The following is a 27,984-nucleotide window of genomic DNA, read 5'->3' on the forward strand; positions in this document are numbered from 1 at the left end:
AGTTCCCTCTGAACCCTTCCCACACTCCTGCACTTCCTCCAGAAAGGACATCATGGGGCATGAAAGGGCCTTGGGGATGCTGGTGGATGAGAAGCTCAATATGAGCCACTAGTGAGCACTTGCAGCCCAGAAAGCAAATTGTGTCCTGGGCTGCAGCAAGAGAAGTGTGGCCAGCAGGGCAGGGAGGGGATTCTGCCCCTCTGCTCAGACCACAGCTGGAGCTCTGGGGCCAGTTCTGGAGCCTCTGTGCCAGGAAGGATCTGGAGGTGCTGGAAGGTGTCTAGAGAAGGGCCATGAGGATGAGCAGAGGGCTGGAGCTGCTCTGCTATGGAGACAGACTGAGAGAGTTGGGGCTGTTCAGTCTGGAGAGGAGAAGGCTCCCAGGAGACCTTCTGGTGGCCTTCCAGGATCTGAAGGGGGCTACAGGAAAGCTGGGGAGGGACTTTTTAGTGATAGGACTAGAGGGAATGGATCCAAGCTAGAGCAGAGGAGATGTTAGGAAGGAGTTGTTCCCCAGGAGGGTGGTGAGAGCCTGGCACAGGTTGCCCAGGGAGGTGGTGGCAGCCTCATCCCTGGGGGGTTTTTGCAGCCAGGTTGGATGTGGCTCTGGTGGAAAGACTCTGATCTAGTGGAAAGTATTCCCTGCCACAGGCAGGGGGTTGGAGCTAGATGATCCTCGGGGTCCCTTCCAGCCCTGACAATTGTGTGTGACGTGGTGCACGCTGCACTGCTCTCCCCCCCAGACAACAAGAAGGCAAACCTCCAGCTTCAGAATGTCGTGCTGCAGCTTGCGCTGGAACTCCAGGAAGTGGGAGATGGTCAACTTGCCCTTCAGATCTGCCCCAAAGAAGTAGGTTGTGAGTGCAGAGCTGAAGCCAGTCTTGAGGGTGTTGCCGGTGGTGGAGCGGTCCCTGTGCCGCATGCCCATGCTGGTCTGGGAGCGAATGATGCTCTGCACCTGCAGGTAAGGAGATCAGCAGCAGGAACGTCACTGGGCCTGCCAGCAGCCAAGCAACAGCACTGAGGAGAGTCATACAACTGCTAGGGTTGGAAGGGACCTCAAGGCTCAGCCAGCTCCAACCCCCTGCCATGGCCAGGGACACCTCACACTGCAGCAGGTTGCTCACAGCCACCTCCAGCCTGGCTGCAAACACCTCCAGGCAGGAGGCTGCCACCACCTCCCTGGGCAGCCTGTGCCAGGCTCTCACCACCCTCCTGGGGAACAACTTCTTCCTCACAGCCAATCTCAATCTACCCATTTCTATTTATTTCCCATTCCCTCAAGTCCTATTACCTGACACCCTCAAAAGTCCCTCCCCAGCTTTCCTGTAGCCCCCTGCAGATCCTGGAAGGTTACAATGAGGTCACCTCAGAGCCTTCTCTTCTCCAGACTGAACAGCCCCAACTCCCTCAGTCTGTCTCCATAGCAGAGCAGCTCCAGCCCTCTGCTCATCCTCATGGCCCTGCTCTGGACACCTTCCAGCCCCTCCAGATCCTTCTTGCAATAGGGGCTCCAGACCTGGAGGCAGTGCTCCAGGTGGGGTCTCAGCAGAGTGGAGCAGGGGGGCAGAATCCCCTTCCTGGCCCTGCTGGCCACACTTCTCTTGCTGCAGCCCAGGATACAGTTTGCTTTCTGGGCTGCAAGTGCTCCCTGCTGGCTCATATTGAGCTTCTCCTCCCCCAGCACCCCCAAGTCTCTCTCCTCAGGGCTGCTTTCCAGCCAGTCCCTGCCCAGCCTGGATTTGTGCCTGGGATTGCCCCGAGCCAGCTGCAGGACCCTGCCCTTGGTCTTGTTGAACCTCCTGAGGTTGGCTTGTGCCCTCCTCTCCAGCCAGGTCCCTCTGGATGGATCCCTTCCCTCCAGCTGTCTGCTGCACCACACAGCTTGGTGTCATCAGCAACCCTGCTGAGGGTGCACTCAGTGCCACTGTCCCTGGCACCCACAGAGATGAAGATGTTGGAGATCCTGGGCAAGCTGCTGTGGGTGACCCACGCTGGGACTCTGTGATCCTCCCTCACTCCCCCTGGAATAACTCTTAGAAGCCACAGCTCAAGAATGCAGCTGAACTCAGGCTTTGTGGGGGTTTTCCACTCCTCTTTAAGGACAGAGGAGTAGGAAATGCTGAAAATTAAACAAGAAACAACACACCCAGTTTGAAACTGAAAGAGGAGCTAACAGTCCCAATTTGCAGGGTCCTAGCACTGACCCTACACCTGCTCAGCAGAGAGCAGCTTGCTCCCAGCAATGTCAGGAGAGGAGAGGAAGCCAAGGCAACTGCAGGGGAGGGAAAAGCCTTTTAGACCTCCCAGCTCCTACCTCACTGCTCATCCTTGTTAGCTGACACCAACCTCAGTCAGCTCACATCCCCTTGTGCACAAACCCAGGGGATTTTCACCTAAAGGCACCCTGTCCTTGCTGCCTGCTGCTCTGTGCCATGGCTGGAAGCTCCTCTGACCTAGGGCTGTGGGTGTCAAGCCTGAAAAAGCCACCAGCTTCTTATTTGAAGGGTTCTGTGCTAATTTAAGAGGGCAGCCAAGCCAAGTGTACACTTGTCTCCTCCCTCCATCCCCAAGTATCTCACCACCCCTCTCCAGCACCTACTCATCTGAATTATTGCTGGGATGTGAGAAGCCAGGGTTCACAGGATCACAGGATGTCAGGGGCTGGAAGGGACCTCAGGAGATCATCAAGTCCAAGGCCCCTGCCAGAGCAGGGCCATAGAATTACAGTGCAGGTCACACAGTAACAGGGAAGGGGGAGATGATGCACTTCCCTGGACTGCATCTGCAACAGAGCTGAAGGGTCTGGAGAAAAGGTCTGATGAGGATCACCTGAGGGAACTGGGGTTGTTTGGCCTGGAGGAAAGGAGGCTGAGGGGAGACCTCATTGCTCTCTACAACTCCCTGAAAGGAGGTTGGAGTGAAGGTTGAGGTCATGGAATCACAGAATGCCAGGGGTTGGAAGGGACCTCTAGAGTTCATCAAGTCCAATCCCCCTTGCCAAAACAGGACCACTAAGGGCAGGTCACACAGGAATGCATCCAGATGGGGCTGGAAAGTCTCCAGAGAAGACTCCACCACCTCTCTGGGCAGCCTGCTCCAGTTCCCCATGACCCTCATAGTAGAGAATTTCCTCCTCATGTTGAGGTGGAACCTCCTGTGCTGCAGTTGCTATCCACTGCCCCATGTCCTCTCAGGCCAGGGTGCAACTGAGCAGAGCCTGTCCCCTCCCTCTTGACACCCAGCCCTCAGATCTTTATGAACATTTATTGATATCTGATCTCTTTCAACAAGGCAGCAGAAGGCTTCAGGTTAAGGACAAGAAGTGTGTGAAAGGAGAGGGGGGAAAAGCCACCTGATGTGAAGTGCAGCACTCAGCCTTGACAGCACAGGCTTCCTGAAGCTCCAACCAACACAGAATCATCAAATCAGAGACTAGGTTAGGTGGGAAGGAAGGGTCCTTTAATGTTTGCCTTCTGTACTGAGCAGGGCTATCCTCAACCAGAGCAGGCTGCTCAGGGTCCCATCCAACCTGACCTGGAATGGTTCAAGGGATGTGGCATCTACCACCTCTTTGGCCAACCTGTGCCAGGGTCTCCCCACTTTCAAGCACTGCTGCTGTGATTTCAGCCTCTTCCTCCTGCTGATAAAGCTGGAAAGGAGCAAAGAAGATAGCTGCCAAGAACTGCAGCTGTCAAGAGGATGCCAGAAGCTCATTACTGTGGTATATGGGGTGCTCATTTTTTCCCCCTAATGAGAAGTGAGTGCTGAAACAACCCCAAAGGGGATGCAGCAGAGGAGAACATTTCACATTGCTGCCAGCCTCACCTTGCTTGAAATGCTGCCCTCCAAACACAGACTACAGGGCTGTCCCTCCAAGGAAGATCACACAATCAGCCAGGTTGGAAGAGAACTCCAAGGTCATCAAGTCCAACCCATCACCCAAGCCTAACTAATCAACCAGACCATGGCATGAAGTGCCACATCCAGGCTGGTCTTAAACACCTCCAGGGATGCTGACCCCAGCCCTCCCTGGGCAGCACATTCCAATGGGCAAGCTCTCTTCCTGGGAAGAACTTTTTAAGGTCAAGCACCAGCTTCCCCCTGGCACAGCTTGAGACTGTGTCCTCCTGTTCTTGTGCTGCTTGCCTGGGAGAAGAAACCAACCCCCACCTGGCTGCAAGCTCCCTTCAGGCAGCTGTAGACAGCAGTAAGGTTTCCCCTGAGCCTCCTCTTCTCCAGGTTAACCAACCCCAGCTCCCTCAGCTGCTCCTCATAGGGTTTATGCTCCAGACCCTTCACCAGCTCTTTGTTGCCCTTCTTTGGACACCTTCCAGCAGCTCAACATCTTTCCTAACCTGAGGGGCCCAGAACTGGACACAGCACTCAAGGTGTGGCCTAACCAGTGCTGAGCCCAGGGGCAGAATCAACTTGAGTCAGAGGGGGAAAAAAAAACCACACCAAAACAACAAAAGAAAACAAAAAGAAACCAGTTACAGAAAGCAGGATTTGGGGATTCTTTTGGTTGCTTTTCAACCCCCCCTGCAGAGCGAGGAAGGATTTATTGCACCGTGAACAGCAACTCCTTGTTGTGCTCCGCGCAGCGCCTCTGACTGCAAAGCTCTGTGTGCACGTCTTGGAGACAAACACTGATAAACTGTCTGCAGCAGTGCAGCTGATGAGCAGCCTGGAAAAGGCCCCAGGAGCTGCAGGAGAGAGTGTCTGCCCCTCTGCAGACTGTTGGCTGGAGCACCCTTCCCTGGGTGTTAGTTACACAGCATCCCGCCCCCCTCCCTCTCCTTTCTCTCCCCATCCGTAACAAGCCTTGGACAGGTTGACAATCCATCTGTGGGCACCAGAGCCAAAATTATTTGGCTGGTTCTCATTATGGTGCTTTTTTTTTTGGACCCAGAAAGACAAGCAACCACCACAAGAAGTTGTCTTCCAAGTCCAGCCAGTGCTGTCCACCCCCATGGCTCATCAATCACAGAGGGATGCGAAGCGCAGAGATGCTGCGCTGGGTGTTGGATGGATTTCAGCCTAAGCTTCTGGGACCCATCTCATCCTTTGCAGCAGGCAAGGAGGGGGGAAAGAAAGAGGGAAAAAAACAGCCTGGGGGTGCTGATTGACAGCTGCCCAAACATGAGCCAGCAGTGTGCCCAGGGGGCCAAGAGGCCAGTGGCATCATGGCCTGCATCAGGAATAGTGTGGCAGCAGGAGCAGGGAAATCATTGTGCCCCTGGACTCTGTACTGGTTAGAATACAGACATAGAACAGACCAGGTTGGAAGAGACCTTCAGGATCATCACATCCAACCCATCAACCATTCCAACCCACCTAATCAGCTAAACCATGGCACCAAGCACCTCATCAAGTCTCCTCCTGAACACCTCCAATGATGGTGACTCCACCACCTCCCTGGGCAGCCCATTCCAATGGGCAATCACTCTCTGTATAGAACTTCCTCCTAAACCAGCCTAAACCTCCCCTGGCACAGCTTGAGACTGTGTCCTCTTGTTCTGGTGCTGGTTGCCTGGGAGAAGAGACCAACATCTGCCTGTCTACAATCTCCCTTCAGGGAGTTGCAGAGAGCAATGAGGTCTCCCCTGTGCCTCCTCTTCTCCAGGCTAAGCAACCCCAGCTCCCTCAGCCTCTCCTCATAGGGCTTGTGTTCCAAACGCACACCTTGAGTCCTGTGTCCAGTTCTGGGCCCCTCAGGTTAGGAAAGATGTTGAGATTATTGAACATGTCCAGAGAAGGGCAAGGAGGCTGGGGAGAGGCCTTGAGCACAGCCCTGTGAGGAGAGGCTGAGGGAGCTGGGGTTGCTTGGCCTGGAGAAGAGGAGGCTCAGGGGAGACCTTCTTGCTCTCTGCAACTCCCTGCAGGGAGGTTGTAGCCAGGTGGGGGTTGGTCTCTTCTCCCAGGCACCCAGCACCAGAACAAGAGGACACAGTCTCAGGCTGTGCCAGGGGAGGTTTGGGCTTGAGGTGAGGAGAAAGTTCTTCCCAGAGAGAGTTGTTAGCCATTGGGATGTGCTGCCCAGGGAGGTGGTGGAGTCACCATCCCTGGAGGTGTTCCAGAGGGGATTGGATGCCATGGTGCCAGAGGGCACTTGGTGCCATGGTTTAGTCGTGAGGTCTTGGGTGACAGGTTGGACTGGATCATCTTTGAGGTCTCTTCCAGCCTTGGTGATTCTGTGAGACTGTGATAATAATTACAACAAAAATCAATGAAATAGTTAATGGTTTGCAAAGAAATCCAAAGGTAGCACTGCCTGTGAGTTCAGTGCTTTGCATCTGGCTTTTAATTAGGGCTGGGAAAGTAAACTAACAATTCACTTGCTGAAGGAGGAGAAGTTGAAGGTGAGCCTGATGCAGGCTCCAGAGTGCTCAGTGCTAAGCAGGAACAGCAGCAGCAAAGCAAACGAGGCCTGAAGAAATTAAATGTTTTCTTGTTAGGGTAGTTGAAGCCTCCAACTCAATTCACTTATTAGCTAAATTACTGCAAGTAATCTTCTTCCTTGATAAATATTCTTAAGGTTTTTCAGACCTCAAAGAGGAGAGAGACCTGCTGTTGGCTGCCTCCAAGGACAGTGTGTGGAAAGGGGCTATGACATTCATTGCAACGTGCTCACAGCCAGCAGGGGTGCTACCAAACTTGGGTGAGGACTCTCTCCTTGCCCTTCTTTTACTTCCCACTCTCCCCACAATGATGCTGCTCTTTTAAACTGCTGTAACATCTAGTGGCATAATCTCCTGGAAGGCCAGCTCCAGCTGCCCCTGCCAGGTGAGATGCTCGTGGGATAGATCTGCAAACACAATCACACAGAACCCCAGCGGGGGGGGGGGGGTTGGAAGGGACCTCTGGAGACCACTTAGGCTAACTAAAGCAGGGTCACTCAGAGCAGGTTACCCAACATCACAATGCCCAGGGGGGTCTGGAATCTTGGACCTGGAGCAATGGATGTAAGCTGCAGCACAGGAGGTTTCACCTCAACACAAGGGGCAACTTCTTTAAGGGTCACAGAGCCCTGGAGCAGGCTGCCCAGAGAGGTTGTGGAGTCTCCTTCTTTGGAGACATTCAAGGCCCACCTGGATGCATTCCTCTGTGACCTGAGCTAGATTCCATGGTCCTGCTCTGGCAGGGGGTTGGACTTGATGATCTCTTTGGGTCCCTTCCAACTCCTGACATCCTGTGATCCTGTGCAATCTCTCCAGAGCAGGAGACTCCACAACCTCTCTGGGCAGCCTGCTCCAGGGCTCCAGCAACCTCACACTGAAGAGGTTTCTCCTCATCTTCAGATGGAACCTGAACATGATGATCAGAGGGCTGGAGAACCTCTCCTACAAGGACAGGCTGGGAGAGCTGGGTTTGACCAGCCTGGAGAAGAGAAGGCTCCAGGGAGACTGTGCAGCTGCATTTCAGCATCCAAAGGGGACCGACAGGAAGGTTGAGGAGAGGCTGTTTAGAAGGGCCTGTGGTGATAGGGTAAGGGACAATGGTTTGAAACTGGAGCAGGGTAGATTTAGGCTGGACATTAGGAGGAAGTTTTTTACAGTGAGAGTGGAGAAATCCTGGAACAGGCTGCCCAGGGATGTGGCAGAGGCCCCTTCCCAGAGACATTCAAGGTCAGTCCTGATGAGGTCCTCAGCAACCTGATCTAGTTGGAGGTGTCTCTGCTGACTGCTGGGAGGCTGGGCAAGATGAGCTCTGGGGGTCTCTTCCAGCCTGATGCATTCAGTGATTCATCCTTTTGACTCAGAAGCTGGAAGGATCAGTCCTCACCAAGAGACTCTGATGTTAAGCAGGAATTTGATTCCTCTGTACGCAGGCAGTGACGCATGGAAGACGCTCAACCAAAGCACGTTCCCCTTCCTATGGATTTCTGCATGGCTACCTGCACACAGAACCTCCTTTGCCTGCTGGATGATTTGGAAGAACTGCATTCAATTTCCTGCTTTGATCTTCAGAATGCTCCCCCAAAACATTACTCCTCAGGAAGCATTGCTCCCTCACATGCCTAATAAGGAAGGCAAACACGACACCTGCCTTCGTTCCTTGGCGGCACTGCGTCTGCCATCGCTCCCCCCTGCTCTTGCATCCATTTATCCCTGCTCCAGGACATTTGTAACTGCTGTAAGACAGCTTTGGAATTGTTCAGTGTTAGCAGCAGTGGAGTGCTGCCTTCAAGCACTATGCAAAACAGGAGAGAGAAAGGCTTTTTGTCACTCGGGAAAGGAGGAAACGTGAATTGTTTATACCGAAAGCCAGAGCTTGTAGGGGGGCAGCGCAGGGTTTGGACACTGCTGTGTGGCCAGCAGGCCAAGAATGTTCTCTTCCCACTCTACTCTGCCCTAGGGAGGCCACATCTGGAGTACTGGGTCCAGTTCTGGACTCCCCAGTTTGAGAGAGACAGGAAACTACTGGAGAGAGTCCAATAGAGGACCACAAAGATGCTGAGGGGACTGGATGAAAAGGAAAGGCTGAGACACCTGGGGCTGCTTAGCCTGGGGAAGAGCAGCCTGAGAGGGGATCTGAGCAATGCTCAGGAAGAGCTAAAGGGTGGGAGCCAAGAGGACAGGGTCAGGCTCTTTTCAGTGGTGCCCAGTGGCAGGACAAGGGGCAACAGGCACAGAGTGGAACCCAAGATGTTCCATCTCAATATGAGGAGAAACTTCTTTGGTATGAGGGTGCTGGAGCCCTGCAGCATAGAATCATAGAATCAATAAGGTTGGAAAAGACCTCAAGGATCATCAAGTCCAAGCTGTCACCACAGACCTCATGACTGCTAAACCATGGCACCAAGTGCCACATCCAATCCCCTCTTGAACACCTCCCAGGGATGGGGACTCCATCACCTCCCTGGGCAGCACATTCCAACGGCCAACAACTCTCTCTGGGAAGAACTTTCTCCTCACCTCCAGCCTAAACTTCCCCTGGTGCAGCTTGAGACTGTGTCCTCTTGTTCTGGTGCTGGTTGCCTGGGAGAAGAGACTAGCCCCTGCCTGAAGGGGAGGAATTAATTAACAGACCTGCTCTGCCACAAGCTCTTCCCATTTACAGCAAGTGGCCCAAGGATGACCTCCTGGAGCCTGTTCTGAAGTTGACTGGTCATTCAGTCAACTGCTGGGCAAGAATTTGTAACTAGGTTATTCAGGGCTGCTCTGTTCTCAGGTATCAGGACACAAACAGCTCCAGCAGGAGCAAACCCTGGGCACAAGGACAGGTTGTTTGGGGTTTTTTTAACCTCTCTTGTTTCCTTTGCCCAGAAGCAGCACCATCCACTTGCCCATTAAAGCTGCAGCCCTGAAGGACAGAAGGTCACAGAAGTGCCACATGAGTACTAGGCACAATGGTGTAATTCCTCTACCTTGCTCTTAACAACACAAGTGGTCACTCTCTAATGCTATTGCAAACAGTGTGGCCAGCAGGACAAGGTCAGGGATTGCCTCCCTGTACTCGGCACTGGGGAGGCTGCACCTTGAATCCTGGGCTGAGTTTTGGGCCCCTTGCTCCAAGAAGTACATTGAGGGCTGGAGCAGCTTCAGAGGAGGGCAACAGAGCTGCTGAAGGGTCTGGAGAACAGGGCTGGTGAGGAGCAGCTGAGGAGCTGGGGCTGTTTATTCTGGAGAAAAGCAGGCTCAAAGGAGACCTTCTGGCTCTCTGCAACAACCTGAGAGGAGACTGGAGTGAGGTGGGGGCTGCTCTCTTCTCTCAAGGAACAAGTGATAGGGTCAGAGGAAATGGCCTCAAGCTGTGTCAGGGCACATTAAGGTTGGCCCTTACAAACAATCTCTTCCCCAGAGGGGTTGTCAAGCCCTGGAAGAGGCTGCCCAGAGAAGTGGTGGAGGAACCACGCTTGGAGGTATTTAAAAGCCATGTAGATGTGGTGCTGAGGGACATGGTTCAGTGGTGACCTGGGCAGTGCTGGGTTAACAGCTGGACTTGATGATCTTAAAGGCCTTCTCCAGGCAAAACAGTTCTATGACTCTGTGACTCCCCATGCAGCCAGTGGATTCCCTTGCCTGCAAACACAGGGACTTAGCCTGTCACAAGCAGCACACTGTGGGGCTTTGCTAACATACAGCAACTTCAGGAGGTTTGAGTGTCCAAAGCCTTGAGGTTGTTTTCTACATCAGGTAGGAAACCACACACTTCTGCCTGGGGAGGTCAGATCTTTTCCCCACTGACAGCTCAAGCCTTCAGTCTCATTCTGACACACCACAACCCCCAGCTTGTAGGAAGACCTCATCAGGGTCAGACATGCTGGCTAAGCTCATTAAAAACCCTGCACCAAACTCTCTGTTGATGAAACCTAGTAGGAAGTAGGGGAAAGAAGCTAATGAAAAGTATGTCCTAAGTGACCACAGGTTTAGATTACGTGGAGACAAGGGGCTCCATCGCTCCCTGAAGCAGACTCACTCTGCTTATCCTCTGAAGGCAAAGTTAAGGAATGCTGAAAAACCTGTGGAAGAAAGGAGGACCAAAATACTATGGCATCACCAAAGGAAAAACCCCAAAACATTTCATTATCTACTTTGGAGGTGACACCTTGTAAAGACTCCTGAGTGACCAAGTCCTGCAGCTGGGTCGGGGCAATCCCAAGCACTGACACAGGCTGGGCAGGGACTGGCTGGAGAGCAGCCCTAAAGAAAAGGCCTTGGGGGTGCTGGTGGATGAGAGGCTCAACAGGAGCCAGCAGGGAGCACTTGCAGCCCAGAGAGCCAAGCAGAGCCTGGGCTGCAGCAAGAGAAGCACAGCCAGCAGGGCAGGGAGGGGATTCTCCCCCTCTGCACCGCTCTGGTGAGACCCCACCTGGAGTACTGCAACCAGTTCTGGAGCCCCTAGGACAGGAGGATCTGAACATGCTGGAGCATGTCCAGAGAAGGGCCATGAGGATGAGCAGAGGGCTGAAACACCTCTCCTATAAGGACAGACTGAGGGAGTTGGGGCTGTTCAGTCTGGAGAAGAGAAGGCTCTGAGGAGACCTAATTGTGGCCTTCCAGGATCTGCAGGGGGCTACAGGAAAGCTGGGGAGGGACTTTGTAGGGTACCAGGTAATGATAGGACTGGGGGAAATGGAACAAAACTAGAAGTGGGGAGATTGAGATTGGCTGTGAGGAAGATGTTTTTCACAATGAGGGTGGTGAGAGCCTGGCACAGGCTGCCCAGGGAGGTGTGGTGGTTTAGGCTGGGTGCTGGCCCAGATGCCACTGCGCAGGCCACACCTGGGAGGTCCCAAGGGGTGTGCCCAGCCCAGGGGGTGGTCACAGGGACCAGGTATTCCATTCCCATAATGCCCTGCTCCCCTATAAAAAGTCCATGCTGGGTTTTCACTTCCTCTTTCGTCCCCTGCTGCTGCCTAGGTACAATGGCTGAGCTGCCTCCCTTGGGCCTGCCCAGGCCCAAGGCTGGGTTGGGGGGGGGAGGAAAGAGCCCTGGGGGGCGGTTGGATGTACCCCCAGGTGGGGATGGGATGTTCTTGGGTATGTTCTGGGATCTCTCTCTTTGTCATGGTGCTTGTGGGTCTCTGTAAAACTTTCATTGTTGTTTGTTATTGTTTTCCTAGTTAAACTTTCCATCACTTTTGCAATCCGTTTGCCTGAGTCGTTATTTCTGCCTGTGGTGGGAGGGGACCTGCCCCAACCCATTACAGGAGGTGGTGGCAGCCTCCTGCCTGGAGGTGTTTGCAGCCAGGCTGGAGGTGGCTGTGAGCAACCTGCTGTGGTGTGAGGTGTCCCTGCCCATGGCAGGGGGGTTGGAACTGGATGAGCCTTGAGGTCCCTTCCAACCCTGACAATGATAGGATAGGATAGGATAGGATAGGATAGGATAGGATAGGATAGGATAGGATAGGATAGGATAGGATAGGATAGGATAGGATAGGACAGGACTGAACTGAACCAGGTTGGAAGAGACCTCAGAGATCGAGTCCAACCTATCACCCAACACCATCTAATCAACTAACCCATGGCACCAAGCACCCCATTCAGTCTCCTCCTAAACACCCCCAGTGATGGTGACTCCACCACCTCCCTGGGCAGCCCATTCCAATGAGTCCAATGATTCTAAACCTTACACTCCCAGTTGTCCTGACTGAAGGAAGAATTACAGCTTGAAGGATCCAGTTAACAAGAAAAGCAGCAAGCACTGAGGCAACACAACGGAGCAGAGAAGGAAGAGACAAACCAGCACTAAGCCCTAAATACAAATCCCAGGGAGGGCCCAGTGGAGTGCTGTACTTATGGCTGAGATGCCACAGCACTGAGAAGTCAACCTGCTGTTCAACTTGCCTGCTCAAACTCTTCCATGTCCACCTCGCCGTCGCCGTTCAGATCGAACATCTTGAAGGCGATTTCGAAATTCCTCTGGGGAGCTACAGGACAGAAAAAAAGCACAACACAAAACCTCACAATTAAAAACCAGAGAGCACAAAAGCTTAACAAAAGAGGCACAAGTTCAGAATGAGCCTATCCAAAAGGAATCTTCTTACCCTAATTCTTACCCTCTTAAGAGGGAAATGCGGCTCTTGGGAGCTTCTAGCTACGAGCTCCATGGTATCCCTTTGGCCAAAGGGCTGGACAAGGAGGCTGGGAGGAGGAGAACTCTCTTGCACAACATTTGTTTCATTCATGGGTGGAAAAAGCACCCCAGCAAGACACCATCTGCTGTTTCTAATGACAATCAACTGAAACTGACACAGCAGCGAGAGCTGCAGCCTGCTCCGTCGCTGTGGTACCCATCTGGCCAGAGGACGTTCCTCCGGCACCGCAGAGCGCTCTCCAAGCTTTGTGAAGCAGCCAGTGGGTGAGGAGCAGGCCTGGACTTTGGGCAATTCTCTTCCAGACTCAGCTCAGCTGACTAGGCTGATTTAAACAAGCCATTAGCACAGTATCACAGTATCACAGTAACTAAGGTTGGAAGAGACCCCAAGGATCATCAAGTCCAACCTGTTCCAACAGACCTCACAACTAGACCATGGCACCAAGTGCCACATCCAATCTCCCCCTGAACACCTCCAGGGACGGTGACTCCACCACCTCCCTGGGCAGCACATCCCAATGGCGAACGACTCGCTCAGTGAAGAACTTTTTCCTCACCTTGAGTCTAAACCTCCCCTGGCACAACTTGAGACTGTGTCCCCTTGTTCTGGTGCTGGGTGCCTGGGAGAAGAGACCAACCCCCTCCTGGCTGCAACCACCTTTCAGGTAGTTGTAGAGGGCAATGAGGTCGCCTCTGATCCTTCTCTTCTCCAGGCTAAACAACCCCAGCTCCCTCAGCCTCTCCTCACAGGGCTGTGCTCAAGGCCTCTCCCCAGCCTTGTTGCCCTTCTCTGGACACCTTCAAGTCTCTCAATGTCCTTCCTAAACTGAGGGGCCCAGAACTGGACACAGGACTCAAGGTGTGGCCTAACCAATGCAGAGTCCAGGGGCACAATGACCTCCCTGCTCCTGCTGGCCACACTATTCCTAATACAGGCCAGGATGCCATTGGCCTTCTTGGCCACCTGGGCACACTGCTGGCTCATGTTTAGGCGGGTGTCAATCAGCACCCCCAGGACCCTCTCTGTTTGGCAGCTCTCAGCCACTCTGACCCCAGCCTGTAGCTCTGCATGGGGTTGCCGTGGCCAAAGTGCAGCACCTGGCACTTGGACTTGTTAAATGCCATCCTGTTGGCCTCTGCCCATCTGTGCAGTCGGTCGAGGTCCCTCTGCAGAGCCTTTCTACCCTCTAACTGACTAACATCTGTTCCCAACTTGGTGTCATCTGCAAACTTGGTGATGACTGACTCAACCCCCTCATCCATATCATCAATGAAGATGTTAAAGAGGATGGGGCCCAGCACAGATCCCTGGGGCACACCACTGGTGCCTGGCTGCCAGCCGGATGTGGCACCATTCACCACCACTCTCTGGGCTCGGCCCTCCAGCCAGTTCCTAACCCAGCTCAGAGTGTTGTGGTCCAAACCACGAGCTGACAGCTTAGCCAGCAGTTTACTGTGGGGGACGGTGTCAAAGGCCTTGCTGAAGTCCAGATAGACCACATCCACAGCCTGCCCACATCCACCAGACGGGTCACCTGATCATAGAAGGAGATCAGGTTGGAGAGGCAGGACCTGCCCTTCCTAAATCCATGCTGGCTGGACCTGAGCCCTTGGCCATCCTTCAGGTGCGCAGTTATTGCCGCCAGGATAATCTGCTCCATCACTTTCCCTGGCACTGAGGTCAGGCTGACTGGTCTGTAGTTTCCAGGTTCCTCCATCCGTCCCTTCTTGTGGATGGGCACCACATTGGCCAGTTTTCAGTCATCTGGGACCTCTCCAGTGAGCCAGGACTGGAGGAAAATGATGGAGAGCGGCTTGGCAGCTCATCTGCCAGCTCTCTCAGCACCCTAGGATGGATCCCATCCGGTCCCACGGACTTATGGGTGTCCAAGTGGCTCAGCAGGTCCCGGACTAATTCCTCATGGATTTCTGGGGCATTACACTGCTCCCCGACCCTATTGCCCAGCTCAGGAGGCCACTCATCCTGGACTCCTACCTTGCTGTTAAACATTGAGGCAAAGAAGGCGTTCAGGACCTCAGCCTTTTCCTCATCTAGCAGCTCTGCCTCAGTCCAGAGGCAGAGATAAGACACGAGCTGGAGCTCCCCAGCTGAGACACACTGGAGACAGCGCAGTCCCTTATCCCGCACTGCATTCAGGCTGTCTTGTCACTGTTTATTTAACCAGAGCCCTGCAAAAGCCTCCCTTCCCAGCCCCCCATCGCAGCAACACCATGTTCTTTTCCTCTGCATCCCACCAAAGAATTGCACTACCTTTCCATTTAGAACCATAGAATTGTTAGGGTTGGAAGGGACCTCAAGGATTATCTACTCCCAACCCCCCTGCCATGGCCAGGGACACCTCACACTGCAGCAGGTTGCTCACAGCCACCTCCAGCCTGGCCTTAAGAACCTCCAGGGATGAGGCTTCCACCACCTCCCTGGGCAACCTGTCCCAGGCTCTCACCACCCTCCTGGGGAACAACTTCTTCCAAACATCCAGTCTGAATCTACTCATTACAGTATCACAGTATCACAGTCTCACAGTATAACCAAGGTTGGAAGAGACCCCAAAGATCATCGAGTCCAACTTGTCTCCACAGAACTCACGACTAGACCATGGCACCAAGTGCCACATCCAATCCCCTCTTGAACACCTCCAGGGACAGGGACTCCACCACCTCCCTGGGCAGCACATCCCAATGACAAACGACTCGCTCAGTGAAGAACTTTCTCCTCACTTTGAGTCTAAACCTCCCCTGGTGCAGCTTGAGACTGTGTCCTCTTGTTCTGGTGCTGGCTGCCTGGGAGAAGAGACCAACCCCCACCTGGCTACACCCTCCCTTCAGGAAGTTGTAGACAGCAAGAAGGTCTCCCCTGAGCCTCCTCTTCTCCAGGCTAAGCAACCCCAGCTCCCTCAGCCTCTCCTCACAGGGCTGTGCTCAAGGCCTCTCCCCAGCCTTGTTGCCCTTCTCTGGACACCTTCAAGTCTCTCAATGTCCTTCTTAAACTGAGGAGCCCAGAACTGGACACAGGACTCAAGGTGTGGCCTAACCAATGCAGAGTCCAGGGGCACAATGACCTCCCTGCTCCTGCTGGCCACACTATTCCTGATGCAGGCCAGGATGCCATTGGCCCTCTTGGCCACCTGGGCACACTGCTGGCTCATGTTTAGGCGGCTGTCAATCAGCACCCCCAGGTCCCTCTCTGGCAGCTCTCAGCCACTCTGACCCCAGCCTGTAGCACTGCATGGGGTTGCCATGGCCAAAGTGCAGCCCCTGGCACTTGGGCTTGTTACTCATTCCTACATTCCTGTATTTTTTCCATTCCCCTTAGTCCCATTTGGGGTTCTGTCACCCACCACCATTTAAAGCTACACCACAGCACCACCTTTCCACCTTTCCCCCCCCCCCCCCTTTTCCCCAGATTAAGCTAATATATGAAATGTTATCTTGCTCTGCTGCTTTCAAATAGATGCCAGCACCTAAGGGGACTTTGGTGTTTGCTGGGATTTCTCTAACAAGGGCTGTGGCCCTGAGCAGACTGATTTAGTTGGAAGCACCCCTGCTCACAAGGTTGGACAAGATGACCTTTGAGGGTCCCTTCAAACCCAATGCAATCTGTGGAACCAGGGGTGGAACTGGATGGCCTTTAAGGTCCTTTCCAACCTGAACCATTCTGTGAATCTATAGGTGTCATATTAAATGCTCAATTAAAATCTAGCCCCTCTTTTTGCTCTGAAGAGGGCTTTTTCCCACCCATATCTGGCAGGAGGATGTGGATCACTGGTGAGGTTCAACCTCTTTCAATCTCATCTGTTGCAACTGACCTCTGCTATTCCCTGTGGATGCTCAAGAAGTGACTGAGCTTCTGCAACTAATGCTCTGCATTAAGGCATCTCCTAGATGAAGGTGGGAGGGAGAAATCACTCAGAGAAAATAAAATTAAGATGGAATTAACTGGACTGTGGTTGGTACCTTAGCTACAGCTGCAATCTAAGGCCAGGAGGTTTTTACATCACAGGATCACAGGACATTAGGGGCTGTAAGGGAGCCTCTGGGGATCATGGAGTCCAACTCCCCTGCCAGATCAGGACCATGGAATCCAGCACAGGTCACACAGGAACGCATCCAGATGGGTCTGGAAGGTCTCTAGGGAAGGAGACTCCACAACCTCCCTGGGCAGCCTGCTCCAGGGCTCTGTGACCCTCACAGTGCAGAAGTTCCTCCTCATGCTGAGGTGGAACCTCCTGTGCTGTAGTTTCTATCCATTGCCCCTAGTCCTGTCACAGGGTGCAGCTGAGCAGAGCCTGTCCCCTCCTCTTGCCACCCAGCCCTCAGACATTTATAAACATTGATCAGGTCCCCCCCAGTCTTCTCCTCTCCAGCCCCAGGTCCCTCAGCCTCTCCTCACAGGGCAGCGCTCCAGTCCCTCCAGCATCCTGGTAGCTCTGCTGGAGTGGTGCTTTCCCCCTCGCTGTAACGAAGTGCAGCACTCCACCAGGGCCAGACTCAGGCACTGTGTGAATGAGATGGCTTTTCCCAGTCACTCGGTGCCTTACCCAGGTGTATGACAGCATTACACTCGGTGACAGGAGCGGCCTGTGGTGCCTGCGTGATCGCTGTGGCGCAGGGGGCCGTGCCCCCGGCAGCCCGGGGGCTCCAGTTTGCCCCTGCCGCCCTTCAGGCTCCGCGTGCCGCACAGCACGCGCACAGGCCAGGGCTCCCGTGACCACCGCCCTGCCAGCAGCGCCCGCCTGGGTTATCCTGCCGCCCATGCACCCCTGCAGCAGCAGCTGTGCCTCCAGCCAGCCTGCTCGCCCTGCCCGCTGGCGCCGGGAGCCCCGAGCCGGCCACCCCTCCTTAATTCGGTGTTGGATGAGCTGCAATCCGGGTGTCCAGCAGCACCCCCCCGATGCCCCTGCGGACTGCAGGGGTTTGGGCTAGGTGACCCTCGAAGGTCCCTACCAGCCTAAGCCAATCCTTGAGTCTCTGTAGTTCATAAACTCTTCACTGACACAATTAAAGAGCTTGCTACAAAACCACTCCTTGCTATCCCTCCCTCCCTCCCCGCTCCCTCGCAGCCTCTCCCCTTCCTCTTTCCCCTCTTCCTCGCAGCCTCTCCCCTCCCTGCCTCTCTCCTTCCTCGCAGCCTCTCCCCTCCCTCCTTCCCCTCTTCCTCACAGCCTCTCCCCTCCCTCCTTCCCCTCTTCCTCGCAGCCTCTCCCCTCCCTCCCTCCTCCCTTCCTCGCAGCCTCTCCCCTCCCTGCCTCTCCCCTCCCTCCTTCCCCTCTTCTGCAGCCTCTCCCCTCCCCTCCCTCCCTCCTCCCTTCCTCGCAGCCTCTCCCCTCCCTCCCTCCTCCCTTCCTCGCAGCCTCTCCCCTCCCTGCCTCTCCCCTCCCTCCTTCCCCTCTTCTGCAGCCTCTCCCCTCCCTGCCTCTCTCCTTCCTCGCAGCCTCTCCCCTCCCTCCCCCACCTTCCTCGCAGCCTCTCCCCTCCCTCCTTCCCCTCTTCCTCACAGCCTCTCCCCTCCCTCCTTCCCCTCTTCCTCGCAGCCTCTCCCCTCCCTCCCCCACCTTCCGCACAGCCTCTCCCCTCCTTCCCCTCTTCCTCACAGCCTCTCCCCTCCCTGCCTCTCTCCTTCCTCACAGCCTCTCCCCTCCCTCCTTCCCCTCTTCCTCGCAGCCTCTCCCCTCCCTCCTTCCCCTCTTCCTCACAGCCTCTCCCCTCCCTCCTTCTCCTCTTCCTCGCAGCCTCTCCCCTCCCTCCTTCCCCTCTTCCTCGCAGCCTCTCCCCTCCCTCCTTCCCCTCTTCCTCGCAGCCTCTCCCCTCCCTCCTTCCCCTCTTCCTCGCAGCCTCTCCCCTCCCTCCTTCCCCTCTTCCTCGCAGCCTCTCCCCTCCCTCCTTCCCCTCTTCCTCGCAGCCTCTCCCCTCCCTCCTTCCCCTCTTCCTCGCAGCCTCTCCCCTCCCTCCTTCCCCTCTTCCTCGCAGCCTCTCCCCTCCCTGCCTCTCCCCTTCCTCGCAGCCTCTCCCCTCCCTCCTTCCCCTCTTCCTCGCAGCCTCTCCCCTCTTCTTCACAGCCTCTCCCCTCCCTCCTTCCCCTCTTCTGCAGCCTCTCCCCTCCCCTCCCTCCCTCCTCCCTTCCTCGCAGCCTCTCCCCTCCCTGCCTCTCTCCTTCCTCACAGCCTCTCCCCTCCCTGCCTCTCTCCTTCCTCGCAGCCTCTCCCCTCCCTCCTTCCCCTCTTCCTCACAGCCTCTCCCCTCCCTCCTTCTCCTCTTCCTCGCAGCCTCTCCCCTCCCTCCTTCCCCTCTTCCTCGCAGCCTCTCCCCTCCCTCCTTCCCCTCTTCCTCGCAGCCTCTCCCCTCCCTCCTTCTCCTCTTCCTCACAGCCTCTCCCCTCCCTCCTTCTCCTCTTCCTCACAGCCTCTCCCCTCCCTCCTTCCCCTCTTCCTCACAGCCTCTCCCCTCCCTCCTTCTCCCCTTCCTCGCAGCCTCTCCCCTCCCTCCTTCTCCTCTTCCTCGCAGCCTCTCCCCTCTTCTTCACAGCCTCTCCCCTCCCTCCTTCCCCTCTTCTGCAGCCTCTCCCCTCCCCTCCCTCCCTCCTCCCTTCCTCGCAGCCTCTCCCCTCCCTGCCTCTCTCCTTCCTCACAGCCTCTCCCCTCCCTCCTTCCCCTCTTCCTCGCAGCCTCTCCCATCCCTCCTTCTCCTCTTCCTCACAGCCTCTTCCCTCCCTCCTTCTCTTCCTCACAGCCTCTCCCCTCCCTCCTTCTCCTCTTCCTCACAGCCTCTCCCCTCCCTCCTCCCTTCCTCGCAGCCTCTCCCCTCCCTGCCTCTCTCCTTCCTCGCAGCCTCTCCCCTCCCTCCCTTCCTCACAGCCTCTCCCTCCCACCATTTCCCGAGATGAACACCTCATTTCCTCTAGGAGCAACACTATTAAGCACCTTCCAACTACCCTTTTAATGTCTCAACACCACATCTAGCCTGATCCACTCAAATTACAAGCACCAGATGAAAGCCTGGACACAATTTCTCCTTACTGGCCCCCCAAAATCAAGCCAAAGAGTTGTTTCTCCTCGGAGGTAATAAGGGACTGTATCAAAAGCTTTAATCTAGTTAGAAGATCACACAATGCCTTGAGTTGGAAAGGACCCATGGAATGGGATAGAATGGGATAGGATAGGATAGAATAGAACAGAACAGACCAGACCAGGTTGGAAGAGACCTTTGAGACCATCAAGTCCAACCCATCATCCAGCACCATCTGATCAACTAAACCATGGCACCAAGCACCCCATCCAGGCTCTTCCTGAACCCCTCCAGGGATGGGGACTCCACCACCTCCCTGGGCAGCACATCCCAAGGGCCAATCTCTCTTGCTGGGAAGAACTTCTTCCTAACATCCAGCCTGAACCTCCCCTGGCACAGCTTGAGACTGTGTCCTCTTGTTCTGGGGCTGGTTGCCTGGGAGAAGAGCCCAACCCCCTCCTGGCTACAGCCTCAAAGGATCACAGAACCATTGAAGGTTGGAACAGACCTCTAAGACTGAGCCCAGTCATCAACCTACCACCACCATGGCCACCAAACCACGTCTCACAGTGCCATGTCCATGCATTTCTTGAACCCCCAGGCATGGTGACTGCACCACCTCCCTGGGCAGCCTGTTCCCATGCCTGACCACTCTTGCAGGACATAACTTCTTCCTAATATCCAACCTAAACTTCCCCAACCCCCTAGAAGAAGAACAGTTTAGAATCTCCTCTTTCTTCCCCCACTTTCTGTGCCCAGGTACAGGGATGCATATTCTGAGACTGGGAAATCTGTTCCTTCTTGTATGAAATTGGAGTTTTGGTTGCCTTCCCCATGCCCCCCTTCCTTTAAGGAAACATGTACCAACACATCCCACTTGTGCAGACACATGTTGCAGAGAGAAAGCAAGATGCTTATAAACTTGCCCTCACAAAGCCCATCTCCCCCCTCTGCCTCCTCTCAACAGACACTCTCGAGGGCAGTTCAGCAAAGCTCCAGAAGAGAGCATCATTGGCAAAGTTCAAATGAACACTTCAGCAGCAACTAAAAATAACCAACTAACTACCCAAAATCTGCAGGGTCAGTATTTTCTAAGGGCAGGGAAGGAAATTGGCTTTAAATTAGCAAATTTAATCGCTCCATTCCTTCAGCTAATGAGTGACACTGCCTGTTTCCTCCTCTGATCTGCATATCTAACTCCAATTATTTCTAATGGCACTGAAGTCCAACAGACCTGAGTCTGAGCCAGAGGGATCAGAGGGCACTGAAGACAATTAGCTCACCCTGCTCCTTTTGGGTATGATGCTTCTGACTTGAGATTTACCAGGGGAGATTCATCCCCACAGCAGCTGCCCCCCCACTTGCTCAGCCTTCCCCTCATCTAAGGGGTGCTTACATCAGTCTGTAGACCCTCCAGTTCTCTTCTTCCTCTTGGTCTTATACCCTCCAGAAGCTTGCAGACCTTGACAGCAGCAGACACTGCTTTACCCAGCTAAATGCAGCCTTCCTTTTCCTCCTCATTTCTCCTGCCCCCAACGTGACCATTAATGACTGCAGCTTCTCTAAATTTCATAGAATGGTCCAGGCTGGAAGGGGCCTCCAGAGGTCATCCAGTCTGACCTCCTTGCAGTCAGCAGAGACATCCCTGACTACATCAGTCTGCCCAGGGCCTTGTTGAACTTCTTCCTGATACTCAATCTAAACCTGCTCTTCTCTGGTCTGAAGCCACTGCCCCTTGTCCTGTCCCTGCAGGCCTTTGCAAACAGTCTCTCTCCATCCTTCCTGTAGCCCCGCTCAGGTACTGGCAGGCTGCTATTAGGTCTCCCCAGAGCCTGCTCCAGGCTGAGCAACTGCAGTGCTCTCAGCCTGTCCTTGTAGCAGAGGTGCTCCAACCCCTTGATTATTTCCATGGCCCTCCCCTGGACCCTCTCCATCAGCTCCATGTCCTTCCTGTGTTAAGGGCTCCACACCTGCACCCAGTACTCCAGGTGAGGTCTCACCACAGCAGAGCAAAGTGGCAGAATCCCCTCTCTGGATCTGCTGGCCACATATCTGATCCCAGGATGTGATTTGCCTCCTGTGCTGCAAGCTCACACTGCCTGCTCCTGTCCAGCTTCTCATCCCTCAGCACCCCAAGTCCTTTCCCTCAGGGCTGTGTTCTCTCACCTCATCCCCCAGCCTGTACTGATTGTTCCAGCCCAGGTGCAGAGCCCTGCTCTTGCTTCCCCATTTCCACATGGCCTCCTGAACTAAGACACCTCAAAATGACTTCAATATTCTTTCTATGATGGTGATCAAACCTCTTCAGAAGTCTGTTTGGTTTCCATAGGGCACAATGCCTGTCTCCAAGAGAAAACCATTTCTGGGTTTTCCCCACATGCTCTGCTGCCCTTCCAGCTCTCTGGGATTTTGCAGGCTACTTCCACACCGTTGTTTCTGGCATAATTAAGAACCAAGATGTTTCACTGCAACTCATTTCTCTTTTGGGCAGTGGGTTAGGAACTGGGCAGGACCAACTGCAGGTCCTTTCCTAGCTGTATTTCTAGTCTTCAGGTGTGCAGAAGGATTCAGTGGCTTACTAATGATCCTTCCACTCCATTAACACAAACAAAACCATGCTACTGCAGCCCACATCAATATAATTAATGAGTCTCTTATTCCTAGCCTTGAAATATAAGTAACTCCATCTAGAAAGACTGGGCTGAATCACAGAATTGTCAGGGCTGGAAGGGACCTCAAGGCTCAGCCAGCTCCAGCCCCCCTGCCATGGGCAGGGACACCTCACACCACAGCAGGTTGCTCACAGCCACCTCCAGCCTGGCTGCAAACACCTCCAGGCAGGAGGCTGCCACCACCTCCCTGGGCAGCCTGTGCCAGGCTCTCACCACCCTCAGGGGGAGGAACTTCTTCCTCACATCCAGTCTGAATCTACCCATTTCTACTCTTTTGCCATTCCCCCCAGTTCTATCATTACCCAACACCCTAAGAAGTCCCTCACCAGGTTTCTTGGTTGAAAGCACTCTGGAGATCCATAGCTCCACCAGCTCTACACATCAAGCTGCTTTTTCATGGAATCATGGAATGGATTGGGTTGGAAGGGACCTTTAAAGGCCATTTAGTCCAACCCCCTGCAGGCAGCAGGGACATCTGCAACTGGAGCAGGCTGCTCACAGCCCCAACCAGCCTGGCCTGCAATGGTTCCAGGGATGGAGCTTCTGCCACCTGTCTGGGCAACCTGAGCCAGGGTCTCACCACCCTGTAGAATGTGTAAAACATTTCTTCCTTCTCTCTAGTCTCAATCTTCCTCTTCTAGTTTAAACCATCACCCCTTGTCCCACTGCAACAGGCCCTGCTAAAAAGTCTGCCCCCAGATTACTTACCAGCCCCTCTAAGCACTGGAAGGCCACTAAAAGGTCTCCCCAGACCCTTCTCTTCCCCAGGTTAAACAACCCCACCTCTCAGCCTGGCCTCACAGCAGAATACTTCTGGCACTCCCATCATTGCTGTGACCTCCTCTGCCCTTCTCCAACGGGTCCTTGTCTCTCCTGTGCTGAGGACTCCAGAGCTGGCCCCAGCAGCACTATAGGTGGGGTCTCAGCAGAGCAGAGGGACAGAATCCCCTCCCTCCTGCTGCTGGGGATCAGCCCAGGACATGGCTGGCTCTGGGCTGTGAGCACCTGGTGCCAGCTCATGTCCAGCTTTTCACCCACCAGCACCCAACTGACCCAGGAGTTCATGCAAGGGGTAACTGACATTTGTCTCAACTCATTTCTTCAAGTGCTTGGGAATGGAAGGGCAGGGAAAAAACCCAACACACCTCCAGAGCCACAAGCATCAGTGTTATGAAGATGAGCAGCCTTCAGCAGACAGACAGATGGTGAGCAGCAGCAGTGACCACACTGAGGAAACCCACTTGCTCCATCAGCAGAGAGCCCTAGGGACCCCCTGAGGGATCAGATGGGTTATTAGGCCTCTTTAAGTCAATTATGTGCTTTTTAACCATTTTAGATTATTCAACAGAGCAATTTGCAGCACTCCATTGCTCTTTATTGCCTTTTATACTCACCAGAAGCAATGCATTCTGAAAGACAGTCAGTGCCCACTGAGCAGGAAAGCCACATTTGCTCTCCTTTGCTTGGGTGACCTTCGAGGCTCCCTTCCCACCCAGCGCAATCTGTCCATCTGTAACCTCATGAGGTTCAAGAAGGCAAAGAGCAAGGTCATGCACCTGAGTTGGGGCAACCCTTGATAGCAACACAGGCTGCAAGATGAGCAGATTGAGAGCAGCCCTGAAGAAAAGGACTTGGACCCCCAAGTACTGGTGGATGAAGAGCTGGACATGAGCCAGCAACGGGCACTGACTTCCCCAAAGGCTGATGGCATCCTGGGCCCTATCAAAAGAAGTCTGGCCAGCAGATGGAGAGAGGGGATTCTGCCACCCTGCTCTGCTGTGGTGAAACCTCACCTGTTCAGCTCTGGGGCCCCCAGCACAAGAGAAACATGGACCTGATGGAGTGGGTCCAAAGGAGGGCCACCAAGATCACCAGAGGGCTGGAGCACCGCTCCTACAAGGACAGGCTGAGAGAATCAGGGCTGTTCAGCCTGGAGAAAAGAAGGCTCCAGGGAGACCATAGAGCTACATTTCAGTGTGTGAAGGGGACAAACAGGAGGCTGGGGAGGGGATGTTCAGAAGGGTCTGTGGTGATAGGATGAGAGGCAATGGTTTGAAACTGCAGCAGGGTAGATTGAGGCTGGACATTAGGAGGAAGCTCTTCACCATGAGAGTGGTGAAATCCTGGATCAGGTTGCCCAGGGATGTGGCTGAGGTCCTGTCCCTGGAGACATTCAAGGTCAGACTTGATGAGGCCTTGAGCAAGCTGATCTAGTTGGAGAAGCCCCTGCTGACTGAAGGGGATTGTGCAAGATGACCTTCCAGAGTCCCTTCCAACCTGATGCAGTCTGTGATTCTGGCCTCACAAATCCCACCTACCTTTGCTCCCAGGGGAGCAGCACCGAAGAGTATTTCCTCCAGAGGTCTCTGCAGAGCCTCCAACGCTATTCCTACCTGATTGCTTTTATCTGTTAGGTTCATGAGCAGGTAAAAACCAATGCCACCAGCCCCCAAACTCCTCCTTTGCTCTGATGTGTGGATTTTCCCCATGCAGTGGAAGGGGAGGCGAGACTCGATGCGGCCCTGGGCAGCCTGATCTAGCTGGAAGTGTCCCTGCTGACCGCAGGGGAGTTGGACAAGAGGACCTTTGAGGGTCCCCTCCAACCCAATGCAATCTGTGTGAATCCTCTGACTGCTTCTTCCCCATCTGCCCCAAAACTAGGACAAATCTATGTATGTAGGCCATAACATACCAAAACTGCAGACCTCTGTCTTCACAGTTGGCCCAACATTAAGACAGCCCTCCTGAAGCAGAGGAGTTTCATCTCCAGGTGGCAATGCAAGCCTTGCAGCTCTAACCATATTTGCTCTTTCCTTTCCTTTCTTTTCTTTAAGGTCATAACATTAACAAAATCTTACTTTTTCTACCTCCAGCCAGACATTAATCAAGAGTCCTTTCCCCTCCCTTATTAATTCACACAGATCAGCAAGGTCATTATTCTGTCTGGCTCTGCACAGCAGTATTTTAGCCTAAAACCCACCAAAACCTTTCTGCACATGTTCAAAATGACACATTTGTGTCTGAAGGGAGGAACTGGGGTCAGAAAGAAGCACCCCTTACCAGACCACAGCCAGCAGCCCAGCACTGGTGTCCAGCTCACTGTAAGTTCACCAGTAACAGGGAAGGAGGAGATCACAGAATCAGCCAGGTTGGAAAAGAGCTCAGAGATCATCAAGCCCAACCTATTACCTAATACCCAACACCTCCTGACAACCAAACCATGGCTCCAAGTGCCACTTCCAATCCTTTTTGGAACACCTCCAGGGATGGGGACTCCACCACCTCCCTGGGCAGCACATCCCAATGGCCAATGACTCTTTCTGGGAAGAACTTTCTCCTCACCTCCAGCCTAAACCTCCCCTGGCACAGCTTGAGGCTGTGTTCTCTTGTTCTGCCACTGGTTGCCTGGGAGAAGAGACCAACCCCCACCTGGCTACAATCTCCCTACAGGAAGCTGTAGAGAGCAATAAGGTTTCCCCTGAGCCTCCTCTTCTCACTTCCATGTACTGCATCTACAATGAAGATGAAGGGTGTGGAGAACAGGCCAGGTGAGGAGCACCTGAGGGAACTGGGGGTGTTTAGGCTGAAGAAGAGGCTGAGGGGAGACTTCATTGTTCTCCAAAACTCCCTAACAGGAGGTTGGAGTGAAATGGAGGTCCCAGACTCATAGAATGGAAGGGGTTGGAAGGGGCCTCCAGAGATCAATCCCAAGTGCCCTTGCCAAAGCAGGACCGCTTAGGGCAGGTCACGCAGGAAGGCATCCAGATGGGTTTTGAAGATCTGTGGAGGAGGAGACTCCACAACCCCATCAGGCAGCCTGCTCCAGGGCTCTGGCACCCTCACAGCACAAAAAAGGTTTTTTTTCTCATGTTGAGGTGGAATTTCCTGTGACTGAGTTTATGTCCATTGGCCCTCATCCTGTCCCTGGGTATCAGTGAAGAGAGAGTGGCCACATCCTCCTGAGAGCCACCCTTCAGATACTTGCAGACTTCGACAAGGTTCCCTCTCAGCCTTCTCTTCACCAGACTAAACAGCCCCAGGTCTCTCAGGGTTTTCTCATGAGAGATGCTCCAGGAAGGACACAGAGCTGCTACAGCAGATCTGAAGATCAATGAAGCTGGTGAAGGACCTGGAGAACAGGTCTGGTAAGGAGCACCTGAAGGAACTGGGGCTGTTCAGGCTGATAAAGAGGCTGAGGGCAGACCTCATTGCTCTCCACAACTCCTTGAAAGGAGACTGGAGGGAGGTGAGGTCATCTTTTCTCCCAAGTAACTACTGATAGCAAAGGAGGAGCTCTCAAGTTGCACCAGGGAAGGTTTAGACTGGGTATCAGGAACAATTTCTTTACTGAAAGAGAGCAGGCTACCCAAGCAGGTGATGGAGTCCCCATCCCTGCAGGTGTTCAATCAAACCTGTAGATGTGGCACTTTGGCACGTGGTTTAGTGGGCATAGTGGGGTTGGGTTGACAGCTGCACCAGATGTTCTTAGAAGTCTTCTCCAACCTCAATAACTCTTTGAGTCTATTTACATTAATGGCATGTTTTGGGGGACAAACCAGATCACATTGGCTGGGCCACTGCACCCCTGGCTCACCACTGCAGTGCCACACATGGGAAAAGGAGGAGGGAGCGGCTGGTAAGGAACTTGCCATCATGCAGAGTAAAAATACCACCTCTAGTAACAGTAAGAAAAGTCCTAAACAACCTAGACCACAAAAGCAAACTTTTGGTTAGCTCCTCACTTGCCTGAACCAAGCCCTACTTGAATACCAAGCTCCAAGGTTACCGAGCTGCACATCAAGCCATTTACAGCAGAAAAGACCTTTAAGATCACAGGACCAGAGGATGTTAGGGGTTGGAAGGGACCTCTGAAGATCATGGAGTCCAACCCCCCTGCCAGAGCAGGGCCACAGAATCTAGCACAGGTTGCACAGGAATGCATCCAGATGGGGCTGGAAAGTCTCCAGAGAAGAAGACTTCCCAACCTTGCCGGGGAGCCTGCTCCAGTGCTCCATCACCCTCACAGTAAAGAAGTTCCTCATCACTCATCACATTGAGGTGGAACCTCCTGTGCAGTACTTGATAACCACTGCCCCTTGTCCCATCCCAGGGTGCAACTGAGCAGAGCCTGTCCCCTCCCTCTTGTCAATGAGCCCTCAGATATTTACAGACATTAACCAGATCTCCTCTCAGTTTTGTTTTCTCCAGACTGAACAGCCCCAGGGCTCTGAGCCTCTCCTCACAGGGCAATGCTCCAGTCCTTCAGTCATCCTGATTAGCCCTCCCTTGGACTCTCTCCAGTAGCTCCCTGTCCCTCCTGACTGGGGAGCCCAGAGCTGGATGCAAGATTCCAGGTGAGGTCTCACCAGGGCTGAGTAGATGGGGAGCAGAACCTCCCTGGATCTGCTGGACACACTCCTCTGACTGCAGCCCAGCATGCCATTGGCCCTTGGCCACCAGGGCACGTTGCTGACCCGTGGACAACTCCTTACACACCAGGACTCCCAGGTCCTTCCCCACAGGGATCACCAAGTCCAACCAATACACCCACGCTGCCAGCAGTGAGAGGTGCTCAGGAACCAAAGAGGCTGTGCAGTTCTGACATCAAGCTGTATTTTGTTTGTAATGTCAAATGTACACCTCAGATCCAGAGACTGGGGAGATGGTGGCAAGCACCTTGGCTGGAGTACAAGGCCTACCTTCCAACAGCTTCTCAGAGGCCACCACATGACTCCCAGAGCACTGC

General features: G+C 54.0%; 1 protein-coding gene across 4 annotated transcripts in view; it reads right to left on the reverse strand.

The window, feature by feature from the left end:
- Positions 1 to 27,984, reverse strand: part of MICU1 (mitochondrial calcium uptake 1) — a 195,507-nt gene that overhangs the window by 59,632 nt on the left and 107,891 nt on the right. For all 4 annotated transcript variants that reach the window (XM_054174645.1, XM_054174644.1, XM_054174646.1 and 1 more), the window contains 2 exons: positions 12,294 to 12,376; positions 761 to 958 (listed from right to left, as the gene is read on the reverse strand). In XM_054174645.1, coding sequence (XP_054030620.1) covers positions 761 to 958; positions 12,294 to 12,376 — 281 coding nt within the window. The remainder of the gene's footprint in view (positions 1 to 760; positions 959 to 12,293; positions 12,377 to 27,984) is intronic.

Source organism: Dryobates pubescens, chromosome 30 (genome assembly GCF_014839835.1).
Source record: "Dryobates pubescens isolate bDryPub1 chromosome 30, bDryPub1.pri, whole genome shotgun sequence".
NCBI classification, from domain to species: domain Eukaryota; kingdom Metazoa; phylum Chordata; class Aves; order Piciformes; family Picidae; genus Dryobates; species Dryobates pubescens.